This window comes from Haemaphysalis longicornis, unplaced genomic scaffold (genome assembly GCF_048455015.1).
Source record: "Haemaphysalis longicornis isolate Haplotype H1 unplaced genomic scaffold, Haemaphysalis longicornis Haplotype H1 scaffold_12, whole genome shotgun sequence".
Classification (NCBI taxonomy): domain Eukaryota; kingdom Metazoa; phylum Arthropoda; class Arachnida; order Ixodida; family Ixodidae; genus Haemaphysalis; species Haemaphysalis longicornis.
The window spans coordinates 78,947,934-78,965,837 of NW_027526225.1; the positions used below are offsets into that span (position 1 = coordinate 78,947,934).

The 17,904-nt window shown below is 44.8% G+C and overlaps 1 protein-coding gene across 2 annotated transcripts; it reads right to left on the reverse strand.

Annotated features, from left to right (window-relative positions):
* Window positions 1–591: 591 nt before the first annotated feature.
* On the reverse strand, window positions 592–17,715 carry LOC144162839 (holocytochrome c-type synthase-like). 2 transcript variants are annotated; one of them, XM_077693532.1, is made up of 5 exons: window positions 17,547–17,715; window positions 16,380–16,637; window positions 13,761–14,035; window positions 8,612–8,695; window positions 592–2,392 (listed from the first exon to the last, which is right to left on the reverse strand). In XM_077693532.1, exons 2-5 carry the CDS (start codon window positions 16,626–16,628, stop codon window positions 2,128–2,130), a joined length of 873 nt encoding a protein of 290 aa, XP_077549658.1. In that variant the 5' UTR covers window positions 16,629–16,637; window positions 17,547–17,715; the 3' UTR covers window positions 592–2,127. The 2 variants fall into 2 exon arrangements, with proteins under 2 accessions (XP_077549658.1, XP_077549657.1); XM_077693531.1 differs by having other exon boundaries at window positions 16,380–16,647.
* Window positions 17,716–17,904: the final 189 nt, after the last annotated feature.

The window sequence follows — 17,904 nt, forward strand, 5'->3', positions numbered from 1 at the left end:
AATTTCAATTTCTTGCGGCCTTCAACTTTTGCCATGGCCTTGAAAAATTTCGGCAAAGGGTGTACCTACTGTGATGGGAAAGTCAAATGGCCATACCTCACACTACACCACTGACTTAATCCTTTGTTTAAGTTCCTGGCAAAGCACTTTATGCTTTTAAATCGTGTGCCCATCACACACGAAGATAAGCCTATTCTTTAGATCGCGCAGTCTCCTTTCAAAACAGTTTTTTGTTCGTACCAAGAGGCCTTTCAGCAATTTCTTTTTTACGGAGAAGAACTAACTAGCAGAGTAACCTTTAAAGGTTTCCCAGCAGTGCCACCTGCAAAAAGGAATGACGGAAGGCACGTGCCTCTGTGTTTACCTGTAATGTTCATATGGGTGGCGAAAGAAGTTTTTGTCAACCAGAATATTACACAAGTACACTTTTAACGACTTGCATTGTACCAAACTAGATTATGTCACAGGTACGATTCATACAAACTTGCATCAACGCCAAACCCACCTTCTCACAATTAAACTCGCTAATTACTTTCAACCAAAATCACCAATTAGTAACAAACTCAACCAAATGAACACAGGACCCAAAAGTATGCAAATATTATTGTTCTTTATTATCTCGCTATTGACCAATAAAAAGAATGCCTTATTTACTGACTAGAAACAGATTTTCAATAATGTTCCAATTCAAAATGCGAATCGGTCGACATCAAGCAACGCAATCAGTAGCGTTCCACTCAAAGGCAACATGTTTTACAGTGAAAAAAAAGAAAAATCTACACACAGGCGAAGAGATGGCAGGGGACATTAAAAAATAAGTCGCATTTAGATTATGCCTTCAATCACTAGTACGTTGACTACAAAGCAGGAGACTTAATCTGAAGCCGAAATCATGTTGCGGCTTTGAAACAGTACTAATTTTCATGGCTGGAAGTTTCACGCAAAACATTAAAAAAAAGCTACATAACAATTGCGCAAAACCAATAAAATCGGAATTCACGCAAGGCAAACATTTTCGCAATAATATTACATTTACAAATCCGTTGCACACATTTCAATGCTTTTTCAACGTTTATTCTGAAGGTGCATTTCCTCTGCTCTAAAGAGGCAGTGATTGTGAATTCGGTGACAGCCGTACACTAATAACAATGATAGAATAATTTCAGCAAATGGTAGGATTATGGGCCTAAAATAACGTTAAAGGTCTGGTTCCATAAATCAGCTGACCACAATGTGACCACAATCTCAGCACCTACAAGGACACTAAAAAAAAAAGTCGACTTGGCAGGTAATGAAAACAGAGCGGAGAGCCGAGCTTAGGCATAAAACACCTATTTTTAAGGCACGCGAGCTCCGAACAAAAGGCTAACATCATTTTGTGCAATGCTCTTTGGTTTTGTACATTTCATCTTTTTGTGCTTTACAAGAAATATTCCACCTTAACTGCGGTCTTGTGTGAAGTTGCCCTGCAAAGGGTGTAATTTTAGTGAAAAATGTTTGACACCGTGTTTGACAGAAGCCCGCACTTACACAATCCTTAATTGAAAACTCAACATTTAACCAACTCAACAAAACCGAATTTTTCGAGATCATTGCAAGATGGCACGAAGTCCAAGCAAACGATTACTACCTGTATTCTAAAGAAACGATTACCAGCTTTATGAAGTCCATACTGAACAGCAACACCAAATTTATTGCATGCTTTAATGAGAGCTAATAAATAAACCTGCGAGTGTTCCGACTGAAAATTACCAGAACAAGCTCAAATAAAGCTACACAAGCAGACAAAAATTGTGTCCACCCGGAGAGGGAAGAAAACCTTCACTACAGCTCGTGCATCTATTCTAGACTTAAAATCAGGAACCTCAAAAAGCAAACTAACACACTCCCACAATTACTAAGATGTAGCTTTCCTTCACAGTGCATGCCAATTTCATTAGACAGACTCTACACAATTCACTGATCCAAAGCCCTGCGAGCGGTGTTTATTGAGCGCAACTAATTTCGTTCACATGGATTCTCACCGTATACACAATCGTCTACACGCCTCCCTTCAAAGTTTGTGCCAACACTAATGGAGCAAACCAGGGATCGGACAGTCCACCTACGTCTATACACTCAGCATCGTTACTGGCTAGACGCACCGCTCTGTTGGCTAGAAGCCGGCTCGGAGCCGGATTCCCGCTCGCGTGCCACTGTCCAGCGCCACCACGCAACCTTCATTCGGTCCCAGATGTTCTCGAAGGAGTCAAAGGCGGGTCGGACGTCGAGGAGCGCAAAGCGTGCCGAAGTTTCGTCGACGGCTCCGCCGTCGTAGTAGTCAATTACGTAGCGGACTTCCTTGCCGCACCGGTCAACTATCCAGTCGTGTCGGTCAAAGGGCAGCTCGTATCTGCAGACAAGGAACGTAATGTCAGCAAGGAGGCACCAGATGTCGGTGCACAAAAACAACAACGCTTCAGCATAAAAGATTTTTAAGGGCCGCGAGAAGCAGTTTTTGGGGAAACATTGCTTAATTGGGATAGGTTAAAGTAGCTGGATAATTAAGAAACTTTGTAATTTACTGCATCATAAGCTTTTTTTAGGTTTCTCTGGACTGTCCACACAGTTGCGCATTTATGAGTGGTGCTTTTTTCACCCGACGAACAGCAATGCTTTTGCTGCAATCGCAGATTCACCGCACATCGAACGCAACAATGTTTCCAAAGCATCTACTTAAAGGGGCCATGCAGACAATATACAAGTTATTTTTATTCGAAATATTTCGTGCTTTATAGTGCCGCAAATGATGCCATATTCACCGAGAAGTTAATCAATATTGGTTAGCCTTTTAACTCTCCCGCCAAATCATGTGCTTTCGTGGCATCTTCCATGAACTCACAAGGGCCGTTGCGGTCCTTGTCGCGGACCGTTGTCTGTCGTTGCTTTGTTTTGACCGTATTTGCCCCTGGCTTGTTTTTGTCACAGTAGAAAGCAATCATTTCATGAAGCATGGGGTATGCTCGACAAACACGGTCGTGTAGGACAACGTCGCTTACGCCAGTCGGCCAGTGTCGTTTAAGACAACTTTAAAACGGCGGCCTGCTGTGCAGCTGAAACAAGCATAGTGCGCTCAGTACAACAGTAGTGCGCATTGGTACTTCTATGTTTACGTGAATCTTCGTAACTTTCATTGTTTACCCCACAATTCTTACTGCTGTAAGATGAATATGCATTACATTTAAGCACGAATAGCTCCTTCGGCAAGCTCATAAGGACACCCCAAATTTGCGTTTGCTTTTGCCGGCCTCAGCCAATCGCACATCTGGGCATTTGACATCGTAGGTTCTGTTGTGGGAAATGAGCTAGTGGGGCGCATGGCCGTTCCCTTTCTTCCTAATCATACAGCTTTATTGAGCGAAGTGCGCACTAAAAGTGGTGTCAGTATGATTCTAACGAGGCAATTTTTCGAATGAACTGAACTTGTGTTTTGTCTGCACGGACCATTAAAAGAAACCACACCAGTACAAAGCCCAGGGTTCGTACAGGCTTCAAAAGCAAAAATTCAAGGGTTCTCAAGGACTTTCAAGGACCAGAAAACAAATTTTCCAGGTCCCCGTCTACTGTTTTATCATTAGAAAATTTTATAACTTTTTCGACACAATGCAAACGTTTTTTATTGCACAATACCTAAGCACATTAGTGCACATTTAGATAGGCCCTAACGGGTTCGTGAATGCTCCCCCAGCTCTGTTTTTATTTCATGGTTGGTAGTTAAAAGTTTTTCTTTTTTCTTGGTGTTTTGCTCAGGCTGTTTGATTTCAAAAGTTCGTTAATGTTGCATGCATCTCCTGCTTTGCCAGCAAAGTATCAGTTGAAAATAAATCCTCAAGTGTTGCTGCAAGGCAGGATGAAAAATGTGCACGTCCACCATGTGCACGTAAAAGCAAATGCTGACGGAGCGTATGAGGCACAGCAAACATGCAAGGAGCGAGCGTCCACAGACTAGATGGAAGATGCAAGATAGAACAAAAGCTGGCTTTCACTGGATTGTATAGTGACATGGATTGGATTGACAAGTGCCTGCTCCCAATGTTGCCTAGTAATAAAAAAAATTAACCAAACTTGTCATTTCACGCAGTACACTTAATCTTGATTGTTACAATGTTTCTTTGCATTTGTTAGCACCTAAAATCCACGACAAACACTTTCAATTCTTGTGAAAAGACAGGGCCATTGATTCTCTCCGGAAAAATCAAGGGTTTTCAAGGACAATTTAAAAATTCCAGGACTTTCCAGGCCTTGAAATTGACACTTCTAAATTCAAGGGTTTTCAAGGTTTTCAAGGACCTGTGCGAACCCTGAAAGCCGATCAAGAAAGGGCAAAAATGTGGACCTGGCAACATGCGCATGAAAAAAAAATAAATGTCATTGCAAAATTGTGCCAGAATAAATTCTAACTACCCCAGATTCCTTTTGAACATTCTACGGAAAAAATCGCAGATTTAAACCTGTGCCAATATGAATTGGACTTCAAACCAATCAACACCCAAAAGAGGCGTCACAAAATCTGCATATTCAAGACGTGTCTAGGATTGGCTTTTCCTAGGACCCATCTTGCGATCAGCACTTCTTTATAGAGATAAAATTAAAGGTTGACAAGCGAAGTCCAAGTCAACGAACAGCAGCAGCTTCTTGACATCAGGTTGAGCCGAGCACCCCGTAAAGCTGAGCTTACGCACCTAGGTGGCACAAATGCTGCCCTAATATAAGTTCTGGCTAACTTGCAGTAGCTTCTAAGCTACAAAGGTTGCTTTTTTTATTGGTTTCTTACATGCTGAAGCTACATCTCGTCAAGCATAGTGAAAGGGAGCTGACATTAGAACGGCTTTCTCTACGCTTAATTATAAACAAGCTTGAGCCTGACAGCATTTGATTTGTAGAAGTGAGCGTCATGTAGTTCATCGGGGAATTTTGCGAGAAGAATATGAATTCTGAGTATGACCGTTTCTAGTGCCACAATCGCCGGTGTCAGTGGGGAGTCGTCATATTCCCGATGGTTCCACTGCTCAGACTACCCCTCTCGGATAAGTGAATTGTTCGTGCTGATGAACCCGCCCCATCTGCCACTTTTTCCGGTGTTCAAACGACTGCTTTGTGGACACGTGGCATGTTGCAATTGTACACATGTGGCATACCACGATTGGCCAGGCGCTGACTTCCTACCGCTGATGTCTAACTCTCACCTCCCCGCCCCCCACTTTCTCTCCTCAAGTCTCCCCATCTTTTGGTCACATGACAGGGGGACGACCAAGACCAGTAGACGATCCCATGCCAACAAAAACGGCTATGAACGACAGTGGGGGATTATTTCATCACAGGCAATGGATGCGAAGACTTAAAACTAAGAACTAGGAGCTAGTGCTCTAAAAAAAGAAAGAAAAAGGATCTGTTGGAACTGCACAATACATAAGACTTTGATAACAATCCCTCTTGAGTCAGCACATGTAAATGCATTGGAACAGCAGAAGGCTGAATATAATTTTCTTCGATCTAATGCAACATGCATGCAATTGGAGGATTTGCACTACTTTTAGATACGCACAACATCTAACACCATGCAACAGCTCTTTAACCGTTATTTAGGTAAGAGGAGTCGTCTACTAATAACGGCAATATGGTAGGTATGTTGACAGGCCTCGGGAAATGCTGGCTCACTTGTAGCGACTTCATTGAACTTTTTTTTTAATCCCTCTTCAGGATTCAGGATTTTGTTAACCATGCTTTGTAGACTCATGCTGCGAGTAGTCTGCCGTGCCAGAGAGATCCCGAAGCCAGGGGACCAGCTCATTCTGGAGGATATCGCCACATTCAATTGTGATGACAGAACATCATGTTCCTTCTACCACTCTTTCATCATCTCGCACAAAGTACTGACAAAGTTGTTAGGAAAAGTTATTTTGCCGCACAACCTCAAAATCACCCTGAATGAGTTCAAAAGTATGAGCTGGGTGGCAATTTTTTCTTAAATTAAGAACACATTCGCACTAAGGAGAAAATTCCAAGAAGGCTGCCCTTTGTCTCACATCATGGTCTCTCCACTAATGTGCAGTGACAAACCCGAGTTCAAGCTTTACGTGACACGGGCAGAAAGCCGTGGTCATGTGTCTCCACACACATGCTGCTAGCCTTTTATCATTTACATTACACATTTCAGGTGGGAGAGACAACATCAGTGTGTGTTAGCACACACGTCACTGCCCAGAACTCACCACCAGGAAGCTCAAACTAACCAAAAATAAAACTGCAGAAAGAGTTAACACAAAATGAGTGCAAACCAACTGCCAACGTACACGTCCGAAGCACATTCATGTGAAGGAGCTGTGAAGACAAAACAAAAGTTTGCTTTATTCAGAAGGTTAGGTGCTTTATGGTGCCCCCACCACTTTCCCGGACGCAAGCGATGCTTTGTTCACTGAGAAATTAAACTTTTAAGCCAAAATTTAAATTCTCCCACTGCATCTTGTGTTTCGTAACTTCGACATTGACATACCCAGAGCAGGTTTAAAATAATGAAGAAAGCTCACACTAACGCGTAAGACTTGAAGGTAGCGAAGGTGTACGCAACACCTTTATGACCATCACGACGGTTTAAGTCCACGATTGCAGCCGATTTGCTTCTTCTTCGCGGCCACAACGACCTTTACTCCATCATTCTTGCTATAAGTGTAAGCTTCCTTCATTTTTTCTTTTGGAAGTGATAATCACTGGACATCACCTTGGAGGGGCGTATGCTACAGTGTGTCTTTCTCGTTCCGAGCAAGTGTTGCCACGACTATGGTGAACGCTGGATTTGTTTTTTGGCCAATCTTTCTAAGTGGGTATGCTCAACATTCTTGGCCAATCTCCTTGGTATTTTCAACTGCGGACTTGAAAAATAACGACTAACTAAACAGCTTCACCGTTAAAACACAGTTAGTAAGTTCACTAATGCTGCAGTCCATGGCGAAAAGGTATTTTTTGCTACACTGGTTACACTCTCCCTGCGTAGACGGCATAATGATACGAGTGAAGAACCACTGTCCACACAAGGTGTACCTGGCTTATTTTTACAATTGATCGTAACTGTGTCGTGAAATAGTGTGCATGACTCAGCAGGAAGGGTCATGGATATGGCATTGTCGCTTATACCAGGTGGACAGTGTAACGTCAGAAAGGCCAAATGCACTCAACGGCTGTGAAGCGTAGGCCAGCATAGTGCACGCTGTATTCACTGGTGCGTTTATGTTTACATGCTTGTTCGTAAATTCCATTGCTTAGCCCAAAATTGTTACTCCTTGAAAAGAATCTGCACTAAATTTAGGCACCAATAGATCGTTCTGAAAGCTTATAATCCCTGTTTAATTTGCACTGGACTTTGTCAGCCTCAGCCAATCGCAATAAGAGAGATAGAGAGAATAGCCTATAATCATACTAACGAGGTTAGCCTGACCAAGATGCCTAGCTTGCTACACCAGATGTATGGAAAAAAATGAAATCAATGAAGTGATGATGATGATGACTATGATGCACTCATTAATAGAGTCCTGTTTAGAGAGTCTGATCAAGTCCTGTGCTTTGCAGGAAAGAAAACAGAGTTTTTGTCGCTCGAGATGCTCATTTAGAGTTAGACCAAGGGCCTAACATGTCCCTTAGAGTTAGTCCTAAAGAAAGCGGAAGTACTAAGGACACTAAAAGGGACTCTATACAGCGTACATTCACATAATATGTGGTTCAAGTCCTCACGCACGTCGCAAAGAGTTCAGAAGGGCAATAAATTGCCCATAATATGTCATGGGTTCAGCGCAGAAAAGCAGCTGGGGTGTCACATGCCCATTAGTTGTTTTCACCATTATCCTCTTCTAGACTGAATTTTCCGCAAGGCATGAAAAAAATATTTTTGCGATCACTTTTGCTGGTCTGCTTTCATAAGGAAGCGGCCAAAGAACTTTTGCACATGCCGGTGTTTTTGGAAGAAAGTTACAGCTATGGCACAAAAACAAAACAAGAGGGCATAATAGACCAGTATATGGCAAATTTCTTCAGAAACAAATTATTTACTGCAACTTTGTCTGTTTTTCAACGAAGTACCTAATGTGGCGGCATTTTTATTGCGATCAAAATGCTTACATTCCTTTAGTAAATGCGGGTGTAAATAGACGGCCACAGAGGAACGGTGATCCTTGCTATAAACCGGAGGACTGGGAGCAGTCCACACTTTACTGCAAGTGAGGTATATGATCCCACCTGTTCCATATGTTGCCATCAATGTGCAGATCCCATATGAGCGTGAGCGTTGCAGCCACCGATTCTTTCTTCTGGTTGCGCGGCTTACAATTGGTGTGATGCGAAATCGCAGCAACCGCTCATAAGAGGTTCTGCAGGTTATTTTAGTGAAGTTTGTGTTAAAAAGTTGCGCCAATGTTATTCTAATGAGGTAACCTTACGTGTGAACCAAACTTGCATTTTATCTTCGCGGCCCTTTAATGTCGGACAGAGGGAACCGATATGGCCGCATCTCTTCATATGCTTCCATCATTTGCGCTGCACGAGAGAGATGGAGAAACGGGCCCCAGAGAGCGCCACTACTCACCCGAGCCAGCTACGTATCCGTGCCCGGGGCGAGTAGTCGGTGGCCTTGCCGCCAAACTTCTTCAGGCTCGGTGTGCAGCACTCCCTGCAAGCCAGGCGGGAGGAGGAAACGGGACAAAACAGAGTTAATAAAGAGATAGCGTTGTCCCACTTTATCACACAACAGAGTAGTACCCCTGTCGCACGGCCAATCTAATATCATTCAAAGTAAACGACATTAGCTGTTAATGAAATTTGGTTCGGCCATGCGGGTCTACACGGCGAAACAAATGTCATTTGATTGTGACAGCGGTGACGATTAGAGAGCTCACAAAACCGCAGAATTATATTTTAAGCGCATCTAGAATGTTTTCACACAATGTTTTTTAAAAACATGACAAAGGATTATTTTTTTTTAATAAAAAAGAACCGCGGTTGATTCCTCTGTCATAGGAATCGGTAAAGCACTAAAGTGAAATGTGCAGCAAAATCTGCAGTGAAAGGAGCATGATTTGCGGTATGGCAGCTGTCTTGTCAGTGTGCTTGGCGAGCGACGTCCTGCTAGCGGGTCGCTTCGGGAAAGGTGCAACCACTTCGGCCCTGCTCCGTGGCGTACACGGCAGGCGGTTGCGTTGCAACAAGCTCAGCTTGTGGAACGCGAGAAGTAGAATTCGTAGCTTGAACCGTGCACGCGCGAACGTGTTCCACTACCCGCTGGCGTTTCTCTTCGCATCAAATCAATCAGCGTTCGCGCCCTTCGCCCGTCGGCGTCGCTACGACGCAGCTTCCGCCAACTCTCGGTGCTTGTTAGCATCATGATGCACTACTTCGCTTCACCTCTCCTAGATGGCAGCAACCATCCGCGTCAATGAAACTTTTTCTGGCATTTCTCCGGTGTTCGTTAGGCTGGCGTCATTTCCTTGACGGATATGACGTCATCAAAACCTTGGTGTATCCGGGAATACAACACTTTCGTGTAAAAGTAACAAAATCACCTGTTTAGGTGACATCAGTAGACATCACAAACCGAGACAAGTCCACAAAAAAATCCGTATTAGGGTAGTGTGCGCATTGGGGTCAAGCTGTTCTTTTTTGTTAGTATTTGTTTGTCTTTCTTTATTTAAAAAACAACATGAAGGGCAAAATATAAGTTTACTAACAGTTTTTAGAAAAAGTATTCTTTGGTTTATTACTGAATTTTCCTTTCTAGTGACGCGCCATTGCTGTCGAGACTACTTATTTGCCTGCTGAGTGAGCTCCTGAACCTCCGCAAGCCGCTAAATGTCATTTGGTATCCTCGTGTAGCACCGAAATCAATGACATTTAATGCGAATGACATTTGCTCTAAATGTCATTAGAGCTGCCATGTGACATGGGTATTAGTTAGAGCACTACGGTAAAGCACTCGTGCTAAAAGCATCTGTCCTAGTCAGCTGCGCTGCTTTTACTGATGACCGATAATATCACTACAAGAATTTTTTTCACGTAGACAGCTCCCGACTCCTGTTTAGATAAGCATTTAATCTGAGCACGTATGGCCGACAGATATCAAATCCTGAATGTAGAGAAACTGCCTTCTCTGAGAACTGCAGCCTCGCATTCCCAACGTAACCACCACCAAGTTTCAGCACAGCTGTATAGTGGCTCCCAGCAAATGTGAGCAAGTCCACATTTTGAGAGATGTGGGAAGGGGAAAAATATCGCAGAAACAAGGACCACCCTGGCACTTCACTGGCAAATTTGATGTCACCACTCATCGGAATGTCACTCATCGGAATGTTGAATGGAACCGGTGGGGAAATGCAGATTTCCCTGCACACCAGACTGGGGGCCTACTGGTCTTAAACCAAAAATGTTTATTTTTACAGTTATGATGAGAAAAATTGGAGGACATATGTAGTTTTTCATTTTGATTGTAGATATAAAATTTGTTTATGTGTAAGACGACTACACTCAAATTTATTCGGATTTTGATATTTCATTTTTTTACGTCTTTTGCAAAAAAACTGCTGGAGTGATGCAGCAGGACACAAGAAGTGCAATAAGACTAACAGTATCATTCTATCTGTTCTATGGTAGAACTTACAAAAGTTTGGGCTTGGAAGGTGGGAACCAGAGAAACCAGTTTTGCCTTCCAAGCCCAAATTTCAAACGGTCATAACTTCTGCTACAGACCAGATGGAATGACGATGTTAGTCTTATTGCACTCCTTTTGATTTGTGCACAGTTCACTGGTACCTGGTTCAGATGCATCACTCTTGCAGTATTTTTACAAAAGCTGTCAGAATATCAAGTATAAAATTCCAAATGAATTTCAATGTAGTCGTTTTACACAAAAACAAATTTTATATCTACAGTAAGAATGAAAAACATGTCATCCAATTTTCATCATCATAACTGCAAAAATAAAGTTTTTGATCACAAAGGGGCCATGAGGACAAAATATAAGTTTGTTTTATTCAGAAGATTTCATCTTTTATAGAGCTCCTAGTGCTTGTACGGCAGCAAATGATGCCGCATCCACTGAGAAATTAATCAATTTAGGTTAAAATTTTGATCCTCCCGCCGAACCCTGTTTTTCGGGATGTCAGCAATGAAGTCATAAGCGCGTATACAAACAAACTTGCACTGCGTGACTCGGCTGCAGCACTGCTTGGTCGTGTTACGACTCAGCCCGCCGCTGTGCTTCGTTCAACACTCCTCGGTGTGCAGCGAAGCTTCCACTACGTGCGCCTTTCAAGCAGGCCCCCCTTGTCGGTGACTCACACTTGCAGCCGACGGAAAACAAGCTGCGACAGGCCTGGATCTCAGGCGCCTCGCTATCAATTGGCGCAATTCAAACCAGCGTTGGCAGACGAGGCAGGCTTCAACCTGTCCAAAGGACGCAGAAGCTGTTGTGGAGACCTCCTCTCTCCCCTTTCTTGGACTGCGCCGCTACTACCGACTGCTTACAAACTCTGGAAAGAGCGTTGTGTGTGTCTGTGCCGTTCGTGTCGGGTGCACAATTTAGAGGGAACGCCTGTTTTGATCGTTGGCGCTTTGGGTATAAGTAAGAACCCCCAAGTGCTGTAGTTCATTCCTGTTTGAGCAGTGAATCAATGCTGTCACTCTGCTTGAGTCCTGTACTGTAACCTCGCCCGTCGAGGCATTGTTCTTTGGCTTCGGCTCACCTCTCGCTATGAAGTAAACAAGTTACGTTTGCCTACGGCTTCTGGACTTCTTCACGGCTGCAACATTGGCTGGCCGCTCACTTCACCACGCTACCACACGTATGTCGGAGGCGACGGAGCTCGGCTCGGGTCAGCCTTCCCGTATGCAGCAATGGGTTGTCAGCGGTGAGATGACAACGTCGCAACACTGTCAGTCTTCCCAGATGGCGCTACCATACTCATGCATGGACCGTTGTATGCCATTGCTTTGTTTTTTGACCGCATTTGCACCTGGCTTGTTTTTGTTATTGTAGAAAGCAATCATTTCGTGAAACATCAAATATCCTCGACGAACAGGGTCACGCAAGACAACGTCGCTTACGCCAATTGGCCAGTGCGTGCAAGATAACTAGAACGTGGGAGACTGCTGTGCAGCTAAAACAAGCATCGTGTGCGCAGTACCTACAACGGTACGCATCGGTACTTCTGTTTACATGCACTTTCGTAACTTCCACTGTTTATACCCCCATTCTTACTGCTATAAGATGAATGAGCCCTAAATTTAAGCCCAAATAGCTCGCTCAGCAAGCTTATAAGCCCTGCCAAATTTGTGTTTGCTTTCGCCTGCCTCCGCCAATCCCAGAGCTGGCTGGTATGACATCATAGGTTCTGTTGCGGGAAATGAGCGAGTGGGTCGCATGGCCATTCCCTTTTTTCCAAATTATATAGCTTATTTGAGCGAAGTGTGTGTTAAAAGTGGTGTCAGTGTGATTCTAACGAGGCAATCTTTCAGATGAACCAAACTTGTGTTTTGTCTTAATGGCCCCTTTAAGGTACTGAAAAACAAGCTCCTCTATCATTTTAAGCAGACAGCAAGCAAGCATTGGATAGTGTGATGCATGCGGGGACATGCTTCCCTCCCAGGGTGATCTATGTTTTGAAAGTGCACCTGCAATGTGATGCACTATTGCATGATGTACTGGGACTGCTCCAGCAGTAGCGCCATTGCAGCATGCCTGATAAGTGACTGTCAAGTTCAATCGACATCTCTCCTTTCTCCTCTACCGCTCTAAAAAAAATTTGGGTCTGTTATCTCGTGGCACCTCCTGATTCTGGCAGTCGTTTGACATCGACCATTACAGCGAGCTACGACGACAAGGCGAGCCCCAAAAGCGCTCTGCACTTAAAAAACCAAATTCAAGCTCTGTAAGGAGCAGGTAACAACAGCAACAACTAAAGAATGCCTGCTGTCATGAAGGCTTGAAGTCAGGTTCTTTGGGTGTGAATCATTTGCACTGCCAAATGTGGCATGGAGACATATTGCCCGCATTTCTCGCCGTCTTCAGAATAAAATTACGGCGAATGGTAAGGCAGGCCTTATGTAGACAAGGCCTATTGTTATTTATTTCATTTACCGATGCTACGATTGTGATACAACATCTTAGCAGGGCATGAAAGAAACTTTCAGAAGTTCCCCTAGCAGGCACACACACAAACACACAAACACAGGAAAAAGATTTGTATGTGTACATTTGTATATTCCTGTTGCTAGGTGACAGGTTATGCATGAAGAGCGTTCATTAAGCAAGGGAGATTATATTTTCTGCCCTCAGCGGTGCGCATGGAGTAATAAACAAGACAGGTGGGGAAACTTTGTTCCCTGAGGTGGCTAGACAACATCACAAGCACTTGGCACACGCTAAGCTAGCAGCACCTGCTGCAGGAGAAGAAACTATGTGGGCGCAGCTATCACCATTCTGCTACGCAGCCAAAACATGGCATGGCCGCTACCACCTCGTCCATCAAGTGCTGCCTATCATCTCCTTCACCATCCCAACTTCAAAGCTTCACATTCCACATTAGTTTTCATTAAGACATTAGCTGGTCGCTTGGCTGCTCAATGGCTGTTTCACCTACAATACATTTTCTTACCCAATGGTCATGTGTAATCAAATAATCAAATTGCCCTTTTTGTTGGCACCTCTACAAGAGCGACTCCCCCTCCCTCCTCCTCCTCCCCACCTGGCGTGCAGGGCCTCCCACTTGAGCACCTCCTCCCAGGCGTGGTCGTTGTTGGCGTTGTGGATGCGGATGATGTGCGCCATGTCCTCGGGCTGCAGCTCGGACTCCCGCCAGCGCCAGCCCTTGCGCAGCATGGCGTTCCAGAACATCTGCTGTGATGGGTACTCCCACGTCTCCCCCTCCGCCCCGCCGGCCTTGGGGATGCGCGAGCGCTGTCGCTCCGTCGGCAGCGGAAACGGCTGGTCCGGCGCGGGCTGCTGGTTGGGGCTCGGCATCTGGGTGGGGGAAGGGAAAGGAAATTAGGATGTAACAGAGGGGAAGGGAAAGAAAAAATGAAGGAAGCTCAATGAAGTTAGCGAAGCTGTACTCAACCTTCTTGACCATCACGAAGGTTTAATTCCCCGATTGCAGGCGATTTGCTTCTTCTTCGCTGCCGAAACGACCTTTATACTCCATCATTGTTGCTATAAGTGTGAGCTTCCTTCATTTTTTTTGGTAGTGATAATCATTGCACATCACCCTGGAGGGTCGTACACTATGACGTGACTTTCTAGTTCCAAGCAAGTGTTTTCACAATTGAAGCGATCGCTGGAGTCTTCCGCGTTCCGAGCAAGTGTTTCCATGATTATGGCGAATGCAGGAGATTTTTTTTTTTTTTTTTTTTTTTGCCAATTTTGGCCAATCTCCCTAAGTGGGCATGCTCGGCATGACAAGTGTGCGCCGAAGACGCTGGGCGGTCGTTGCGAGGCACGCACATACGAGTGCTAGGCATTTTCTTGGTTTTGTTAACTGCTGGGCAGACGCTGCGAGGCTGGCACTCACATGCACGCGTTGGACAATTTCTTGGTATTTTTAACTGCTGACACGAAAAACTACGATTTACTAAACAGCTTCAATGTGAAAAAAAAAAAACTCTGTGTAACAGATTTTTGTCTGCCCCATAATGCCCATCGTGCTTTCCCCCTGATGAATGAAACAGAGCTTTGCCCCATTCAATCAAATATTCCCGTGATTGTACTGCTTGTGACTTTTTTGTTTCTGCTGTGCTTGGAGGAACTCTAGCCAATGCTTTTATTCTATTGTTTACTTTTATTTCTCCCCTCTCCAACACTGTCTTTAATGCGTCATGAAAACCAACAAATTTGCATTGATTTAAAGCATGCTGGTACCCTCGGTTATCTGCTCACATTTTGCTTCCATATCTCTGAGGTTTTCCTTGAGCTGAAAAATCTGGACATTATGAGCCATGATATCAGCCTCATTAATTTGGAATGGCCTTATCTATACTTCGTCTTTACGCACTCTTAAACCTGCTTTTTGGCCGGGTGATTGGATTGGGTGACAGAGAGACCAAAATTTTTGTTTCGGCAGCCCAAGCAAGGCTGCTGTCTTCAAAAAAAAAAAAGTAATCTGCGCCTATGACTACAGCTAAACTGATGCGAAAACATCCCTGCCTTCTCCCTACTTTACACTGGAATGGGGAACACCACTGACATGTCCTGCTATATGTAATTCTCACCCCCCCCTTCCTACATTGCTAAACTGCACAGCAAAGCTGCGTGGAGCAGGATGACACAGAAGTGTAGTGGAAAAAGTAAAAAAAAAAAAAAGAGGGGGAGGAGGAGGATTAAGAAACAAACGCAGGCCTAGAGGCGTGGATCAAAGGAATTGTTAACTTTTCAGGCAGTACTAGGGACACTAGGGGCACTAGGGTTCAACATACCCGCAACGCACTATACTCCGCATCAAAATCACCTTCCAGCATTGGCACAGCTGCAGCAAGTGTCAGCCAACAGGAGGTCACTGACAATGGGTCACCCCGATTTACTAATATTGGACCGTCTGTGGGCAGCCCAAGGATTGCACCCAGACTGAAAGTTTCATACGAACACATGGGAAAAGCGAGCTCCGGATCATGTCCGAGGCAGTCCGCGGATTATCCGGAACTGATAATCGAGGAGACCCGATGTTTCTCCTTCACATTTAAAGGCCAACTGCACTCAGATTTCACATCGACCAAATTTATTTATAATATGCAGTACGTACCACCAAATCAGCAGGGACACGGGTGGTAACCGTGTGAAACGCCTCGTTAATAAGTCAGAAGTGTTTAAAAAAAGCTCCGCTGCACCTGACAGCGGATCGCGTAAACAGCCATGATGCGCCTGTGACGCTCCGGCCGATGGGGGCTTCTTCCTCTGGCCAGCCACACAGCTGGAGAACCGGTTGAGCTCTGCTGCAAACGCTTCACCCATTTGCTGCCCCGTGCACGCATAGAGCTTGCGCGCAGGCTTGCTCCCGAGTGCTGACCATCCTGCCGCTCGCTGGGGCTGCAACGTCATTTTAATGGCCGCGCTCTCCTTGATTTCGGTTTCAAAATCGCAGATTTTTGCTGACCGCTTGCGGCGTCCACGCACGTATTTCAGCTTTTGTATTTTTCAACTTGCTTTCTTTTTAGGCAGACTATACAGAAATAGTGTCTTCAAGAGGTCGAAATTTTGAGTGCAGTTGCCCTTTAGTCGTCTGCTCTCCCTGGGATGAGGCAGGCAATGTAATTTTCGAAACTACTTTATTCCACCCACTGTGTTCAGCGGAACCCATAGACAGAGCACGGCTTACCATGTTGGCTGGGTTGATCTCTTCCTTGTTGGTTGCTGCAGCACTCATGGGGCACTCACTGGCGTAAGCCTTCTGCACGGGTGGGTGTCCCTTGGGTGGCTCGCCCGTGATCTCTTTGCAGGCACCGTGCATGGGGCACTCAGAGGGTGGCTGCTGCTGCTGCTCGGATGGTGGCTCAGACCGGGTGTGCACCATGACCGTTCCCAGTGGCCCGGTCACCTCCCTCGGCTGTGATGCACTCAGGCCCATCGTGGATGCCTGTGGGACGCTACGGGGAGGGTTTTACATGAGAGGAGCCCAACCTTCCAAGCCAACATGGTGCTGTACGTGCAGGATGACCACATGGGAGGACAATACGCCAACTTTTCATGATTTCCTTCTCCCCTAGGCATGATCGGTAACGCTCCTGCGATTTTGTTGCCGGCAAAGAATACGTGTGCGAATTAAGACCTGCTTTCCACACATACATCCAAGAGCTCAATGCCTTACTTTTATGTGCTTATTTCGGTGAATGTAGTAACTGCATCCTCACCCCTCTGCGTGTCTGACCTTTTTCAGCAAGCAGCCTTACCAAGGAGTCGACAAATTGGTCGGGTAACTTTATAAGAAATGTAAATAGACTTGCCGAGCGATATTTTACGCAACACAGGTGCAAGCTGGCTCTTTTGTACTTCCTCTTCTACACTTTCTCAAGTATCGAAAGAATCGAGAGGTGGATGGACAGACAGAATGACGACGAGATATAAAATGTTAAATGCGATCAGATTGTAAGAACTCGCAAAGTCGTCGTATAAGCCGTGAGCTTGGCTTCTGTGGTCACCACAGAGTCGAACATGCAAAGTGGAATTGTAGGTCGCTGCTGCGCTTGTTATGTAGTGAAAGATGCCGCGTTGAACATGGGTTAGTTGATCGAACAGGCTAAGCGAAGAGCTCGGTTAAGTGAAGGTGACATGCCGATCGCGACGGCCAGGAAAACTATCTACGCTGAGGTAAGTTTAGTGAGGCATCAGTGCGGCTTCAAAACCTAACGCGAATCGGTCGAGAAAATTAAAACCAGCAGTATACGGTAGTTAAAAAACAAACGTTCGATCGTGCAACGCAGACAAGCATGGCATCACCTCAGCAATGTTGCGCATGGCACGCACATCGCCATTAAAAATTACTCACCTGCTGGATTTCTTGATTATACAGTCCACGTAAAAATGACTGAAGGATACAGCTACAATTAGCGTGAGTTTATAGCGTGAAAAAAGTACAAAGCGGCACCATACCCCTACGAATGTTATCCCCTGTACAACACCACTTCGCCGTGCGCGAACATGTGCGCTGTGAAAAGCGGAACCGGAACAAGTGAGCTATAAACCAAGAAACTGCATCAAAAAGCAAAAATACAAGCAGTTAATAAAAAAATAGCAAATAATTACAACAATTAGTATTTTTATTATTTCTAAATTTGGCTAAAATAAAATATACAATTTAAAAAGTTAAGAAAAAATAACTCAAGAGGACTCTGCTATGGACTCTG

Excerpts from the sequence above, each read along its gene's own strand:
- LOC144162839 (XM_077693532.1), bottom strand. The coding sequence starts at position 16,628 with ATGGGCCTGAGTGCATCACAGCCGAGGGAGGTGACCGGGCCACTGGGA. Across the intron at positions 14,036-16,379 it reads AGATCAACCCAGCCAACATG|ATGCCGAGCCCCAACCAGCA; the intron begins GTAAGCCGTGCT and ends TCCCCCACCCAG. Across the intron at positions 2,393-8,611 it reads CGGATACGTAGCTGGCTCGG|ATACGAGCTGCCCTTTGACC; the intron begins GTGAGTAGTGGC and ends CCTTGTCTGCAG.